Consider the following 16,691-nt stretch of genomic DNA (forward strand, 5'->3'; position numbering starts at 1 on the left):
TTACATGAAAGTAATCTCTTGTTTGTTCTGAATCAGTCAAAAGAGAACAGGATATATGTCAGCACTTTTACACAGAGAGCAATCGATCAATCATACTAGATGTCACAATAGTTTAGTAACCTCCAAGAGTCTAACTGCAACAATTCAGAAGTATAAGAACCATTTATACTTTTCTTCAATATTATGCCTGAACATTGTGAAGTTATCTGAAACATTTTTATAAACCATCACGTGATAAAACACTATGGAAAATTATACCTTTTTTTCGTAAATAACACTGAAAAGGTAAACAAATGTCAGCTACCAATCATTTAATGAATGTTTAACACACACATTGTATATATATACACACATTTTTTATATATATATATATATATATATATATATATAAAAACACACACATATACATATATATACACACACTATTTATTCATTTATTTTCAACATTGGTCACATTGTTTTTGTGTGAGCATTAAAATGTGTTAAGGCATGGAACAGGTTTCAAACAAAAGAATATAGTATATACAGAAGATGTACCACACATCAGAAGCACAGTGCTTCTGAGACTCAAAAAAAGAAAAGCACAATAGAAATCTCTCAACACTGATTCAGTCCTATAATTATTTGCAAACAGGAAAAGATAACTTGGATTAGTAGAGAGTACTGCCTTGGACATTCGGCAAGACTACCCAAAAGCCGAGTGCTTATTCAAAAATGGAGTGCATGGAGCCATTCAGAGCCAAGCTGCACTGGATTCAAGCATCACTAAAAAACTACCCTATGAGGGGAAATGATCTGGGCATGTCCCATTAAAAACACTGTGGATATGCTGTGCTGTTTATTTGATTATATCAATTTATATATTCTGCAGTGGATTTTTAAAAAGGTTTATGCTTGTGTGACCATTCAGGACTGTTGGAATATAAGTGTCCACACCCCAAAAAGGCAGGGGAAGTTTAGTGTCAATGAACTCAAGTATGATGGGTTGTGATCTGAAACAAATTAAAATGTGTAGAATGCTACAATAAGCCTTCTTGAGGAAGTAAATCTTTTAAGGTTTATTAAATAAAGATTTACTAAGATTAAAATCTCCTACCTAGAAGATAGACATGGATTCCAGAATGTGGTAGGTATATAATGGACAGCAATAAGAACCTTTTCAGTGAAATGCTCAAACTAAGAAAATTTAGCTATATGTGCTAGATCATCAAAGAACATTAGAAAAAAAAAAAATCAAAATGCCTTTCACTCTTTTGAACTCATGTGATGCTATTCATTTATTAAATGTAAATTACTTGAATTTAGGAAAATTGAGCAAAAATTATAGCCTAATTCTCTCTATTTAACATGCAACAAACTACTGCTTAATGACTCCTCTCACATTATAAACTAAGAACAAAAAAGTGACAGTGAAAAGGGCTTATGCTTTTTCATGCAGAAACTTGACAAAAGTGTCCCCCTCCAAGGCAAACAAGCAGAACTAAAACATAAGTGCAGGGCTAAAATAATGGAATGCTACTGAAAAACACATAGGTCCTTATCAAAGGTCTGGATGCATCAACATGATATGTCAAAATATAAACCTAGAGATCTCAATCAATACAGTGTGTTGCACAGCAAATACACAGAGTCTAAATTAGTATCGTGCAGAAACTGACTCAGAATAAGTTCGGAAATTCAACATCAATTACAATCTCACCCTGAACTCAGCAAAAACAATGTTGAATAATATATGTGGAGAAAGCATTCACATTAGAATTTCTGCAATATATTTCAAACTAAAAGTTACTCAAAAACACATCTGACAACACAGACTATACCCAACCTCCAGGGTAATGGGGCAATTGCCACAATTAGTCCATTGCAAGTCATTTGGAAACTGGGGCCTTCTACCAGTCAGCATTGTCCCACAAATCCTCCTCAGGTTTAGTAGGGCTTTTCTTGGTTTTCTTCTCTCCAGCACTTTCCCAGTTGTTGTCCCAGGCTTCCCAGCTATCTCCAGTGCTATGTTTGTTGTTAGATTGGGCCTCAGATCCCCAGTTATCCCAGCTGTCTGAGCTCTTCTTTTCAGCCGAGTTGTCAGCAATGGTCCAGCTGTCACTGCTGGGGGACTTGGGCTTACTTCCAAAGGTGTCCCAGAACTTCTGACTGGCACCCTCACTCTCTTGATAACCACTTGACGAATCCATGTTCTGATAGCCTTCACCACCTGTAGACCTAGTGGCAGACACAAATGTTAACTTTTTTCATTTTAGTTTTTTGTTAAAATCCTTTTTTTTTTTTTTTTTATTCATGTCTAATTTTCATGATTGTAATATACAGAAATTGAATACAATGAAAACATTCATGGAGAGACTGAAGCACCATGAAATTAACGAATAATTTGCAGGTCTTTAATATCCATAATCATGTCTAATGCAGACCTTGTAAGAGGTGTATAGGGCATTGATTCTATATGTACTATGGGGCTAATTATGCAATGGGACATGTGCTTTACCAAGGTTTTTAACAGGTCATTAATTTAACTATTTATTCAAAATAAGGACCACAGGTTCTGCCAGTTATTCATTTTTTTTACTGCAAAACACATCACTTTCCAAAAGATTATCTCCCATCATCATTACCCATCTGCAGGGTCCCCTGGTTTCCCAGTAAAGAAAGAGCTCATGTCCTTCCAGCCTTTTGTTCCAGTATCCTGCAGCTGGACATAGCACAGTAATTTTAAGTATTTTTAAATGTGTTTTATAAGTAAACACAAAAATGCAGCACACTACAGTAGTTCCTCAGATGGATGTTAGTGATTATAATTGTCTTGTATGTAAATGAAAACTACACATCACAGTGTATAATGAAAAATGCAAAATCTTCAGAGCTGCTTAAATCAATCTGAGAAAAGCTTCTCATAACATTGTCATTCAAACTAAATCACTATAAACTATATATTTTTGATATACTCACCATTATAATTACAATAGCAGCACAAAGAAATGGACAAAAAATGCACATTAACTTTCAAAAGAGCGACTGTTTGCCCAAAACCTCCTCCTCTGAGAGAACACATAGGCGATTGTTTAATTTGCATCAGTCATTGACTTGGGTCTGTAACTTCTGATTTGCTACTACACCTGGACACCTCGTGTCTTGCTCAGAGGAAGTCAGCAGTGGATTAGTGCAGCAACAGCTTATGTCATACCTTAGAGGCAAAACCTGTGATGCTCACTGCCATTTCATCAAATAACTTTCCATCTTTTACCTAAATAAGTCAGATCAATGTTAATAGTGAATTTGAGCAGTTGTCTGGACAACAGCATATGCAAACAGTTATACATGTTCAGAAGGCATGTAACGGTTTAGAATTGCAGCAATGGTTTTGGACACAATTTCTATACTATACACGTGTGATGAGTGTTTTTATTTTACTAGTAAGAAAGTACATATTGGTGTAAAACAGGTAGTGAAAATCTAATGGTCAATCAAATTGTTGAGTCTGAAAACCTAAAGAGAGTCTAAGTCTACAATTCTAGAGATCTATAGAAATTATATTTTAATTGAAAAGCTTAGAGTTTAAAAAAAAAAAAAAAAGTTTTTTTTAAAAGCCATTTCAAAAATAACTATGGCCAGTACTCTGAAGACTATATGTTCCTTCAGAATAGCTGTTATACCTGGCTGAAAATAGATTCTAAAATATTTCAAGATATGGACTGCATTTATGAAAGTTGTTACTTAACTCAGCTTATTACAAAATCCTGTGTTTACTATAAGGCAATTATTTCAGGCAAATAGTAGAGACAGCTCCACTAGCTGGACTTACTGCAGTTATCATTATCATGCAAGCATTTCCCTTTTAAAGTCATAACCTTTTACCCATGGAAGAAAAGAAACTGCTATTTTTTAAAAAAAGAACAAAATAAACAGTACATTAGTAACTAAAGCTTGGCCCATATTCAATCACCATTGGAACATTTCCAAGATAATGACCCCTTTTAAAACACTCAACACTGGCCACATTATAGAGACTAGTGTACCTATTGATTTGAAGAAAAAGGAGTTCTGAAACCAAACCATGGCCCAAAACCAAAGCAAGAACAAACCATTACACCCATACTATTCAGAGAGTGCAACAGAATGAAAAGCAATTTTGCAGTGTGAAAATTTGCTCAATATCATTTGATTGCATTTCCACATACCTTTAGTCAAATAATAAGATTAGTAATTACTTCTAATGAATAATGTTCGTGGAACTCCTGGTATAATGCATTATTTCATACAACATTTTTAATGGTAAAGTTTGTTTCAATAGATATTTACATTATCTCTACATTTCCTTTTCTGATCTAATGTAAATATAAGACAGCATTAAAAAAAATCTAAACAGAACATCCTTCTGGCCTACAAGCATTGTGACTAGGTTGACATACAACCCACCACCAAAGAAGTGCCAACTGTAAACATTAGTTACCTTTTCTTGAGTTGGTTTGACTACATTTTCATTTAATGTTTGGCCTAATTCAGCAGCCTAGTTAAGAGTAGAAAAGGAAGAATATGTTTCAAGATGATATGAACACACATAAAATGAGAAATTGTTTAAGGGGATTTGTCAAGATGTGGTCCATTTCCTTGTAGAGAACAAAGACAGGAGACAATGAGTGATTTAGCAATTGTGGCGTGAATGGTTGCACCAAAATCACTTTACTAAACAATCTTTACCTGTGCTCTATCCAACAGAATATAAACTTTATGGGTATAAAGATGTATACCCAATACTCTTAACAGCCATTCAGAAAGACAAGCAAATCCTTCCATCATACATGTGGGGCTCAATGCCACCAATCACAGCCACTGTATTAATAAGGTACAAAGCCATGCTAATGAGAGTGCTTAAATATTCCAGCATTTTTCAACCTAATCTTTATCTACTGCAGTGGTTCTCAAACGTTTTCCATCATGCTCCCCTTTGGATAAGGAAAACTGCAGCGAAAGGAGTTTGAAAAGGAAATAGGCATAATGATTAAATTGGGAGAGAAAAATAAGAAGAAATTAGACAAAATATAACTAACTAAAAGAGAGAGAGAGAGAGAAATATAATAAAATATGCAATCACTTTGCTAAAACAATAACATGGCTCAAGTGGTTTATTAACATGGCTGGGGTGTAATGTCCAAGTGTCTTCTTAATCTGTTGGGTCTCATACTGCCATACTGAGTTTTCAGGCATAAAGTAAACAATGCTCTCTCTCTCTCTCCTCATCTCATACCATATTTAATGTGAACCCCAGCACAAGATAAGCTTTAGCATATTTTCTTGACATTTGCTTTTGGATGATTACTGCCCCTTGTCATGATCTACTGCATCTTTAGGGTATAGTCGATAACCAAATACAATAAATACAATCAATCAATCAATCAATCAATCAATCAATCAATAAATAAATAAAATGTAGGACTTCCCTGGAATTATACTTCCCTGAAAAAAACAGAAAATGCCTGTGACAACACAATCAAAGGAGGGCAGTTGTAGGGATTTGCCAACAGCTCCCCTTATACTTCCATTATAAATATTTTGAGAAATGAATCTAAATTATTGTCTGAAGTAACTGTCCATTTGCTGCATGGTAGAGATAAGGTTGAAAAACACTGGTAGTGTCTTAAATGGGGTCAAGTGAGGGAGAAAAAACCCTCACAAACAGAGCATTCACTAAGGTTGGGTGCTGACTGAAACCGAATAGCAGAACTAGTACCAGTACTTGGGATTATAGTTGGGTAATACTGGAGGAAAAAAAAAAAAAATAACAAAAATAAATAAATAAAAAACCACACCTCAAATTTGTTCACTACAATGGATAATTCTCAATTAGGATTACATTTAGTTTAGTCCTTACATTATGTGGCTTGAAAAGGATAGTTTGAAGTAAGGTTTTGTTTTTCATTAGAATGAACATTGGATGCGCAAAAATAATATCCAGCACAATATATAGCAGTCAGTACTGAAAAGAAATTGCTTATTTTAAATATCCCTAACAGATTTAAAATTGTGTAAGTACAAGAAAATGTGTAATACAATGTATTTTTTTTTAACATTTAGTTGTAGCTATATCCATTTTTGATTTATATCTTTGCTTTCTACGAGCTCTTTGCTCTGCAAACTGCTGCCCATTTTCTTCATTATGTGTGTTTGTTTTTGTTTTAATAATCTTGATCATCACATTTTAAAAATCATATTTAAACATTAATTCTGACTAACCAAATTAATCAAGAAAATCATCCACCATTATGTGGTATTTGGAACTGGTACTAACTTGGTAGATGTATGTGCCTTGACTGTGAAGGTTTCCTTCCACAATAAGCATCTCAAATGTTAAATGTTTAATATGGTCTTAATTAGCACTATATTATAACTAAAATTGTATAAGTCTGCATAGGGCTGTTTCCTACCAGTTTCCACTAGCCATTTTACATTAAATCTTATTGGATGCAGCTTATTTTTTAAAAAAAGTGAGAGGATGGTTTCAAACTTGAGAAGTTCAAATTTTCAGAAACACCCACACATCAAACATTATCACATGACCAGTCATGATGGTCAAAACTCAACGTTCAGATGTTCAGTTTGCAGCCATAGAATTCACCGATATATTACCTGGAACATCATGCACATTCAGGGATACACCAAAATAAACATAATGAATCAAAATGCTCTGTGAATGAAGCGCAAATAAATACTGCACAATTAATGATACAAGTAAACGCAAATGGAGCAGCTACAACAAACAAAGACAATATTACAAAGCAAATGAGTCAGGCAAGTTTTATAGTTTTACCGGCTCAGGGGGTGGCTTATAGCCTCTTAACTTTTATCCAGAGTAAGCAGTTGGATGTAAAGTATGCAACAAAAATTCACACTTCATCAAATACTGAAATATTGTCTTACAATATTAGTCAATTAGTTTATAAGATAAACTAATCAGAGTTATAGGTTTGCCTTTCAAGCCTCAATATACTCAAGACCATAGATTATATAAAACACTGCATCATTTTAAATAGGTTTTGAGGAAAAATAAAACTGTTATACTTGTTCTAGGTCTGTTTAAGCCATTGAACAATCTTTAATCTTCAGAAGTCTTATAATTTCAACGTACAAATTATATGAGTGACTGTAGTACATTTTAGCAAACACTCCAATATTAGATTTTCAGAGTTACTAAAGCTGTACGTTGTGGATCCTTATTTGAGTCATTCCCTTTTAGCAAGGATATATAAAAAAAAAAAAAAAAACTATCAATTTAAACAATCCTTAAAGTGGTGTTCTGTAACAAGACAAAACACTTTGACTGATATGATCAAACTGTATTCAAACAATTGTATGTTGAGATAAATCTCAGTACCCATTTACTGAGATTTCTTATAATGAATCTGAACAAGAAATGGCTTCAATTACCTAAGAGTTTAGAGACAAATGCCACAACAATCAATAATAAGTGCTTACTATTCATGACTAAAATACAGATGACAAGTAAATCAATTATACATTTAAATAATACAATCACTAAACAACTGCATTGTTGCGAAAGGTGAGGAAATGCACTGCATTCAATGCTTTTATGTTAGTGTAAAACTCACCTTCAAAGATGCTTGGCTGGCAAGTTTTGCTGTCTGTTTCAGGAAAGAAGATAAACAAACAGAACAAAAAAATGTTTTCATTTTAACTGAAATGCTCATGCTTCATATATGCAAAAGATAAATTAACATTTGATGGAAGATTTTAAATTTACATGATGCTTTTGTCCAAAGCAACTTCCAATTATGATTGAATACACATCAAGAAATTGAGGAGTAAGGGCATTGCATAGGGGCCCAACAGTGGCAATTTGGCAGGAGTGGGGTTTGAACTGGGAACCTTACTACTCAAGCACCTTAACCACTGAGCTACCACTACCCCAACCTTTACTTATTTTTTTAAAATAACAGTATAAATTATATAAACCCCAGTGGGTACACACATGAAAATGACTGGCAAACATTACACAATATTTTCCTACATGCTACTTAAAATTTCGTTTTATCTGTGCTCATAATTTTGTAATGTATGACATCCCTAATCTTACGCTCTTCTTTTAAAATATTAATATTAAATGCAGGACCTGTTTTCAATATGCCTATTTAAAGGGGTAGCTTAGTTGTGAAGATACCCTTCCAGCTTTAATTCCAGGCAGATAAAAAATTCAATAGTTAAGTAGTGCTTTTATAGGCAAATAATGGTCAGCTAATATATCAGCCAGTATATTTACTGAGCCAATATTTTACTTTTTTGGGATATCGACAGCAACCAATGAGAAGACAGGCAATGCAATTTCTTGTAGCTATGAATCAGGAATGCAAATTAGTGCAGCATATATTTTTAATGTGTGCTGAACAATTGGTCTACTGTTAGTTCCCAACCGATGGCATGTTCAGGCTTAATACTTCTGCTTATGTCATGGTAATCAGTCTAATATTGGTCATCAGCTATACCACTCTCTAAAAATTACTATCAGTTCTGGAAAACCCATAATGGCCAACCACTAAAAGTAAGTCAAATACAGGTATATATGAATCAGTTTACATACTAATAAAAGTCACACTTACGTTGTCTTTTGCGACAGCTGCAAACTTGCTTGCTCCAACTGTGAAACTATTCCAGCCCTAATAGAAAAAAAAACAAAACAGAAATATATTGATGATCTATTGATTATTGATGAATAAGCTTTGTGCTTAAGTTAGCATTTTAAAGAAGAAGCCCTTTTCTAAAGTAGAGGATGATATCATACCGAGTAGATGGAGGACATTGCATTGTTAATGAAATCTTCTTCCTTCTTTGGAACATTAGGCGTGTTACCAAAGCCCACATATCGATTTCCTTGGCTACTTCCACTGCAGAAGTAGATCAACTCAATTACTATGAAATAGGAACTCACAATTTCATCATAAACTCTAGCACATCCTTTGCCTGAGTCATCACTTCATTAGGTGCACTTACTCTATAGCTGCCACAGTTAATTGTATAGGCTGCCAGACAGTCAATTATATGTTTTAATTTACCACTGCTGGCATGATTATTGTACCCTGTGTGTGTACCTTTATTGGCCTCTTTCATGATGGACCTTGTAACCCAAAGGGCAAGTATTTGTACGTGTGTACGTGTGTGTGTGTGTGTATATATATATATATATATATATATATATATATATATATATATATATATATATATATATATATATATATATATATATATATATATATCCGTTTACCCAAAACAGAAAACAAGCAGCCATAATTATTTGTTTCAAAAACGAATTATTCATTCATGAAAAAGGCCATTGGAAAGAAAAAAAAAAGTTACTATCATCTACCTTCTTAGTACAACTGAGAGAGACTGGCAGCCTATAGGTACACCTATAGAATATGTGTAATCTTGTATACTACGATGGAAAAAATTAACAGACCACTCCAAATTAAGAGCAGCCATTCCACTCCAATCTCTTGATTTCCAACTCAGGTAAACCTCAATATGAATAATCAATAAATTAAATCAAATCTTATTTAGCAAGGAAAAGTGTAAAAATCACTGCTGTGGCCATCACTATCCCCTTGCATTAGGACTAGCTGGATGGCAACAACAGTGCTAGCAGTACCTAAAAAGTAATCAGAATATAAAAATAACTATTGACTATGCCAAAAGTGTATAAAAGAAAAGTCTTGAATGAGGAAAAGAAGGTTTTAATCCTGGCTTTATTAGCAGATGGATATAGTGAGCATCAGGTAGCTTCCATTCTTAATTTCAAAGTTGGCAGCTCATAAGGACAAGGTCAAACAATAGACATCAGAGACAACAAAGCTACAGACTGGCAGAGGGCAAAAATGACTCTCCACTCACTGGGATAACTGCCAGCTCATTCAAACATCACTCAACAACTGTGGCATGAAATGTCCTACAAAAAATAATGCGAAATAATGGGAAAAGATAATGGGCAGCGTTAGCTCAGTGGTTACGGTACTTGACTAGTAATCAGAAGGCTGCCAGTTCAAGTCTCACCACAGGCCCTTAACCCTCAATTGTATGCTAAATGCTGTGTGTCAGGTAAATATAGGAGCAGGGCAAAGCAGGGCAAAGCTATGATGTAACAACATTGCTTCTCTTTTGGGGGAACATATTTCAATTCATGTCTGGGCAAGTTCTCTATCCTATACCAATAGGAGTCCTGGGGCAAAGCAACACCTAAACAATTTTATTTGGAATTTGACAAACATCATCAGCAGTTCATAAAACAAAAGAGTGCAGTCTCTTAATTTTTTCCAGAGCAGTAGACTGTAATAAAGAACATAACTTCATCTGTTAAAGTGCATGCTTGGAGGATCCTATAGATTCTATGTACAAAATCATCAAACACACCTTTGGTAAGAGTTGACATCATCACTGATCCAGTCCTCAAATGCCAGGTCAGTGTTTGAAGAATGCTGCCCTAGACCAGCTGTGCTTCTGCAACATTTTTCCACATGATGGTAAATTTTGCAGTTATGATGCACTTTAATATTTCAACATTTTGCAGTAATCAAAGCAATTAAATAAATAAAGTACACACAAAACTAAAGCATTTGACCAACATTTTTAGCCATTTTTCAGCACCTCATGTAATGGTCTGTAATTGTTTTTGAAACTTCTGAAATATTCACTGGTATCTACATTCAGTGGCAGATGCACTTGATGAACCTGATTTTTAAAAAATAATTACCCATTAGCCTAGTTTACAGTGTTGATGGTCCAACCTTTGGCAGAGCTTTTGTTCTAGTAAAACAGGATATAATTAGATGAAAAACCAGTGAATGATAAGCTGTAATAAAATGGATCTTAGTAATAAATCAATTCTAATATAACTCAAAACGGTATTACAGTTAACAGACCAAGTTAACTGCCAATATAACAAGCAATACTGAATACCAGAGTGAACTGATCAAGGGTTTAGTTTTTCCTTACTGTTGTATGGTTAACACAGTTGGACAAACTAGAGTTCTAGTTGTATGGAACTACCCTTTTAAATTCTGAACTACCAAACTATAAAAGTCTAGCCAATCACCAGTTTATGATCTTTTTCCCCCCCATTCACAATTCCTCTCATGAGAAAACAATGTCAGTGAAGGACCTTAAAATTCTTGGTGTGCACTTTTGGTTACTTTGGATAATGATTTAACTATACATTTTCCAATCTTTTGAACAGTTTGTGAGGTAAATTAAAATGTTACAGGCACTTCATCTTCTCTCTCTGACCCATCCACTTTCTTGATGCTGGTACTGGAAAAATAGGTGCAGAAGGACAAAACTCCTAGTAGGGAGTTATTCCTTTTTCTCTCCTGATTTGCATGAACAGTATAAAGGTGAGCTGAGAAAGGGTGGAAGTGACCCTCTCCCTTACACATGCCAAGTGCCTGTCCCTTACACATCCTTGTGTGTGTAACTGAGACACCCTTAGGATGAATCTTTGAATAAACTTTATTTTTCTTTTTTACCCTTGCCTCCGAGTCAGTTCATAGCACAGCAGTCCCTGCAATCATTACATTGTTTCTCTGACCTGTCCAGGATAATTTCCACCACACTAACTGATTGATTAATTAAACCTAGGATTTCATTTTCTGTATGGGGCTCAAAAAGATCAAGTACAGATATAACTAGATTACCAGTTTGAAAAACTGAAGGGCAAGAGACAGAATGTGCCCTTCCTAAGATACTGGGTATTAACCACTAGAAAGCACATATACTAGCATACCTGTGACATAACTACTGACACATCTAAACAACAACACTAAAGTGGAGTGACCGTGATTTCACTCGGCCATTTTCAAATGTCACTGCTGGCACCCAGCAGTCTTTATGCCTCTTAACTTATAAGATAACACAAACAGCTAGAACATGGATACATTTTAAAAACAAAAAATCAGACGAGCTTTATTGCTGAACCTGATCCAGACCCAGCACTCTCTTGTAGTCAACAAAAGAAAGAATTAAACTATGCAAGAAGACAGTACAATGTCTGTGTGAAATATGGGTTCAGTTTCACTTGAGATCTCTTTGCATGAGCTTACTTAAATCTTGTCTGTGAGTAGACCAAACTATGGTTCCCAGTAAATTTAAATAGTTTCTTGATGCTTTTAGTAGCTAATGTTAGACTGTTTTCTTTTAAATGTACTGTAGCATAAAAACAGTTCTGAAACACTACCCAGTAAATATAATGATTGACTTGCCGATGAGCAGTAGACAGCCCAGTCCTTGGCTCAGAAGGAGTCCAGTCCTTAGCAGGTGAGTTTTCAATTGACCATTCTTTTCCCTCTGCTAGAGTAGCCACCTAAAGCATAAAATTCAGACCTAAATGTTGTACAATGCTTTTACATATAAGAAATATTTTTTTAATGAGAAGGTCTGTCTGTATGAGTACAGCTACACAAGTACCTACCTTGCCTGAATGAGTACATCTACACAAGAACATACCTTGTCTCTAAAAAGAGCAGCAGCCTTGCTGTTGTATTTTTCTTGTAAGGTCCAGTTGGAATCATAGTCATCCTGGAGTTCCAAAAATAACTGAAATTTTTCATTTCCCCCAACCTTCATCTTTTCTAGTTCTATATCCTTCCATTTGTCCATTGAAACAGATCGCACAAAGCTATAAATAAATGGGGGGATAATCAATAAAAGTTCACAGACTATGAAAATAAAAATAAATAAATAAAGCAATACAGACGGTGCACAAATACATACACATGTATATAAAGCACTTTGAAGTACTTTCACAGCTGATGAAGAATCTTTGAAAACATTGGGGTTTTTTTTGGAAACCTTGCGTATTACACTGGCTAAAATGCAAAGTAGTTTTTGTGAGTAAATAAACTTGCCTTAGGTGGACCCCAAGACCCCTGTGTTTTCCAGAGCATTCCAGGCAAATCCATATCCCGTAGGTGACACTCACCCATTGGGGATTGAACGCACCACACTCAAAACAAACCTAAAACAGAGCAGAAATCATCATTTGACAAAGGTGCTTCCATGATAGGTGCATGTAATAATAGTAACAGATAAAATGAATTAACACACATTATTTCCATTATGGGTTCTAACTTCCTTCAGAACGCGTCTTGTCCGAGGACTGGCCATTTTGTCTGTAAAGTGAAGCGAGTGAACAGATGTCTCTCTAAAATGAAGCAGGTTAACACATCTCTCTGTAAAATCTTTTTTCTCCTCTTTGTATCCGCTCTTACTAAAAATGGTAAACATTTTACTTATAAAAACAGTGGATAAAAATTATAAAAGGGATTCAACAAACACACATTAGCTAAGTCCCACAATGATTAACTCCTTCAATAAAGAATGTACTTTTCCAAACTTATGCAACACTTTCTAATGAAAATTCTAGCTAGAAAGCATGAAGGACTTCCATGAGCAAAAATGTAGATAGCCAGCAAAGCCCTGGGTTTCAGTTTACGTACTTCCTTCACGATTTCAATGTCTGACAATATTATTATCTAGCCACTGGCATCATAGCTACGACATCTTGGTTTCCTTGATGCCATTTAATATCTGTATCAAACTCGCAAATACAATTAGCTAACTGTTAGCTAAGAAGCTGTCGTCGTCATTCGGTATAATGGAAAAACTAATGTGTTATATGTATTAATTGATAAAGGGATTTACGCAGTACGACATAGTGAATAAAGAGCGTGGGTTTAACTTACGTCTTCAATAAAAGATTCGGTACCTACGATCCACCTGTGGAAGAATTCGAAGCCAAAGAAATGTATCCTATTGTTGCCGGTTTTGTCTATGGACTGAAACAAAATGTCAAAAATGTATGCAATTCATTGCTATCTAACCTGTCTAATTATCCAACTAAGCTAGAAACATCAATTCCGGTTAGCTGATCCAGAGATCTAAACATGAGGAAACATCAGCTAACTTACTTCAAAATAGCTAACAATTCACATCAGACAGGAGATTAAAAAAAAAATAAATAAATAAAAAAAAAAACAGAATAGCATCCACTGATCAAACTGGCCTATGCAAGAGAAAAAACAAAACAAAACATATGCTAACCTTTGCAAGCAAGCCAGCTAGCTGACAGTGGCAAGGAAAGGTTTAAGTCTAGAGATACTAAGCATTAGCATTTCAAACCAAAATAATCACGTAACTAGTTAGTTACCTAACCTAGCTCTGTCAGATAAATTATGCCATGTTAAAATACAAAGAAAACAGGTTCGCTACCCGACCTCGACTAGTTAGCTAGCTATATTAAAATACACGTACCTGACCAGGAATGCCAACGTTAAGCTAGCTAGTTAGCTCTCTGTGACCGTTCTCTGTGATATTACTAGCTTGTATTTGATAATCGTGAAGTGAAACAAATGTTCTGATCACAATCTCGCTAGACCAGCAGCTGTGGTTTACTGCTTATGTGCTAAACTGCTTTTCATTCACTCCAACCTTAGCATAGAGTACTTTTTGGCCCTAAGAAGCCATGATCCATGACTTCCCAGACGTAAGGATGGTTTGGTTTGCTACGTTGGCAATGCAAGGCATTTTGGGAGAACCCTTCAACGTCATTACTAAGAGGGTGGTGCGTTCGTATAAATAGCTCGCTTCGAAGCGAAAGAAATACTTTTTTTCTTCAGTATTATTCCTTAGAGGATGATTTGTGTAGTTTTTGCAGACAAAACGTGGAAATGTTTATTGATTTGTTGTCTTAATGTAGCGCATCGACATTTTAGAATGAACTAGCTGTCACATCTTTAAATCACGGGGAATGATTAAAAGGTTTCCAGAGAAAACAGGACATTTTTGCATACCTATGAAACACTTGCGCATAAATATAAAATGCTTGCACAAAAATATGAAATATTTGCTCATAGGCATGATGGGCAAGTGGCAAGGTGTTTGTCTTGTAAACCAAAGACCACGGGTTTTTTCCCTGTTGATGCCTTTCAGGAGATTGTATTCATCTGAGGGCTTTGACTGTACTCATAGAAGCCAGACATTGACGTGCTGAGGGTAAACATATTAGGGGCAGTGGTAGCTCAGTTGTTAAGGTACTTGACTTGTAGTCAGAAGGTTGCTTGAAACATTTTCACATAAGTAATCGAATACCATTTTGCATATGATAACTTATACCTGCATAACATATCAGTCTGCAACCACTAATGTGACGAGGATGGACACAAGAGTCTGCAAGAACCTCCAGGCATGTTTTGAGACCACAGACTGGGATGTGTTCTATTACAACTGCAGGCTTGGCATTGATGATCTAGCCACCAGTATGATAGATAAAAAATAAAAGAGGGGAGACTAAAATACAAAAGCAAAGTAGTAGAGCTAAGAGAAAGTGAGTTAACAACTGTTTGGAGAGGAATGAGGTAAATAACAGGATACAATTAATCTGCAGGGGTAGGAGTGGAAGCGAGAAATGAGACTGCAGTTCTTCAACAGGTTTGACTACCAGTTTTCTCATCAGCCCCCTCTGCTAACAATCACCAATCAGACCCCACAGCAGTTGACAGCATGTTTTATACTATTCAGCTCAATCTGATGGAGAAGAAAATCAAACTGATGCAGGTAAGTGATGGCCTTGTGAACTGGCTGATGGACTGCCTCAACATGCCACTTCACTATGTTCACCTTACAAACTACCTTTCAGACACTGTCATGTTTAGCAACAGATCACCTCCCGCAACTATCCTATCACCTTTCCATATTCACTCTCTACACATCAAACCAGTACATGCCAAAAATAATGCAATACAGAGAGGGGGACAATATATATGTGGGATAAGATTTTGTGAGAGAATTAAGGTGCCATTTTTTCAGACAAAATAAACTCAGTGAAGAAATGTTTTGAAATAGTTTTTCCTTACAGAAAACACATCAGTGCATGCTAAACTGAAACATAATGCATCAATGCTAAAATGAATAATAGGCCTCAATCATGCAACAAAGTGTATCAGATTATTACCTGTTTAACTGTACCATTTTTGTTTCTTATCATAAACTGTGTATTGAGATGTGGATTGCATCATCTGAAGAGTAGAGATTCAGACCCTTAGAGTTTCTCATTTGACTTCCTGTTTTACTGAGGTATAAAAATGAGTGGACACCCAGGCCAAACCCCCTTTGTTATTGATCAATGATTAAGTAAGGCTACTTGCCTGACAATGGCCATCTCCACTTTTAGGACAATAATTAAGAAGTTTAAAACTTTTATGAACTTGCCTGAAAGAAGTGTATCCTGTATTTTGACTGAAATCAGGTTCCATATTCAGATGAGACAGAAATAGAACCTTTTGGCAACAAAAAGTCCAAGGTGGGTTTGTTGTGGGGCTGTTTTGGTTTGAAAGACCCTGGAAATCTCATCAGAATACATACCATCATTCAAGTACCAAAATAAAATCTGGCTGCATCTACCTAGAAGCTACAACTAGGTTGTGGCTGGATGTTGATCAGAACGATGGTCCAAAAATGTATTTCCAAATCCATACAAAAGTGTTTCTCTGATAATATAATAAAACTTTTGCATGGCCATCCCAGTCCCCTGACCTTAAACTGGGATGAAAACCACCTGTGGTTGAGTTAAAGGGGACCTATTATGCTCATTTTCAAAGTTCATAATTGTATTTTTGGAGAATAGATTT

At 35.3% G+C, this 16,691-nt stretch overlaps 1 protein-coding gene across 11 annotated transcripts; it reads right to left on the reverse strand.

Moving 5' to 3' along the window:
• Positions 1-404: 404 nt before the first annotated feature.
• Positions 405-14,572, reverse strand: arfgap1 (ADP-ribosylation factor GTPase activating protein 1). 11 transcript variants are annotated; one of them, XM_027001986.3, is made up of 15 exons: positions 14,317-14,572; positions 13,749-13,782; positions 13,111-13,175; positions 12,912-13,021; positions 12,511-12,682; positions 12,267-12,367; positions 10,423-10,509; positions 8,801-8,903; positions 8,619-8,675; positions 7,614-7,646; positions 6,815-6,844; positions 4,460-4,516; positions 3,194-3,253; positions 2,625-2,701; positions 405-2,217 (listed from the first exon to the last, which is right to left on the reverse strand). In XM_027001986.3, exons 3-15 carry the CDS (start codon positions 13,168-13,170, stop codon positions 1,890-1,892), a joined length of 1,275 nt encoding a protein of 424 aa, XP_026857787.2. In that variant the 5' UTR covers positions 13,171-13,175; positions 13,749-13,782; positions 14,317-14,572; the 3' UTR covers positions 405-1,889. The 11 variants fall into 11 exon arrangements, with proteins under 11 accessions (XP_026857787.2, XP_026857786.2, XP_081561582.1 ...); XM_027001985.3 differs by having other exon boundaries at positions 13,749-13,841; XM_081705456.1 differs by having other exon boundaries at positions 13,111-13,207; positions 13,749-13,841.
• Between the last annotated feature and the right edge of the window lie 2,119 nt (positions 14,573-16,691).

This window comes from Electrophorus electricus, chromosome 22 (assembly GCF_041902795.1).
Source record: "Electrophorus electricus isolate QZ-2024a chromosome 22, ASM4190279v1, whole genome shotgun sequence".
NCBI lineage: Eukaryota > Metazoa > Chordata > Actinopteri > Gymnotiformes > Gymnotidae > Electrophorus > Electrophorus electricus.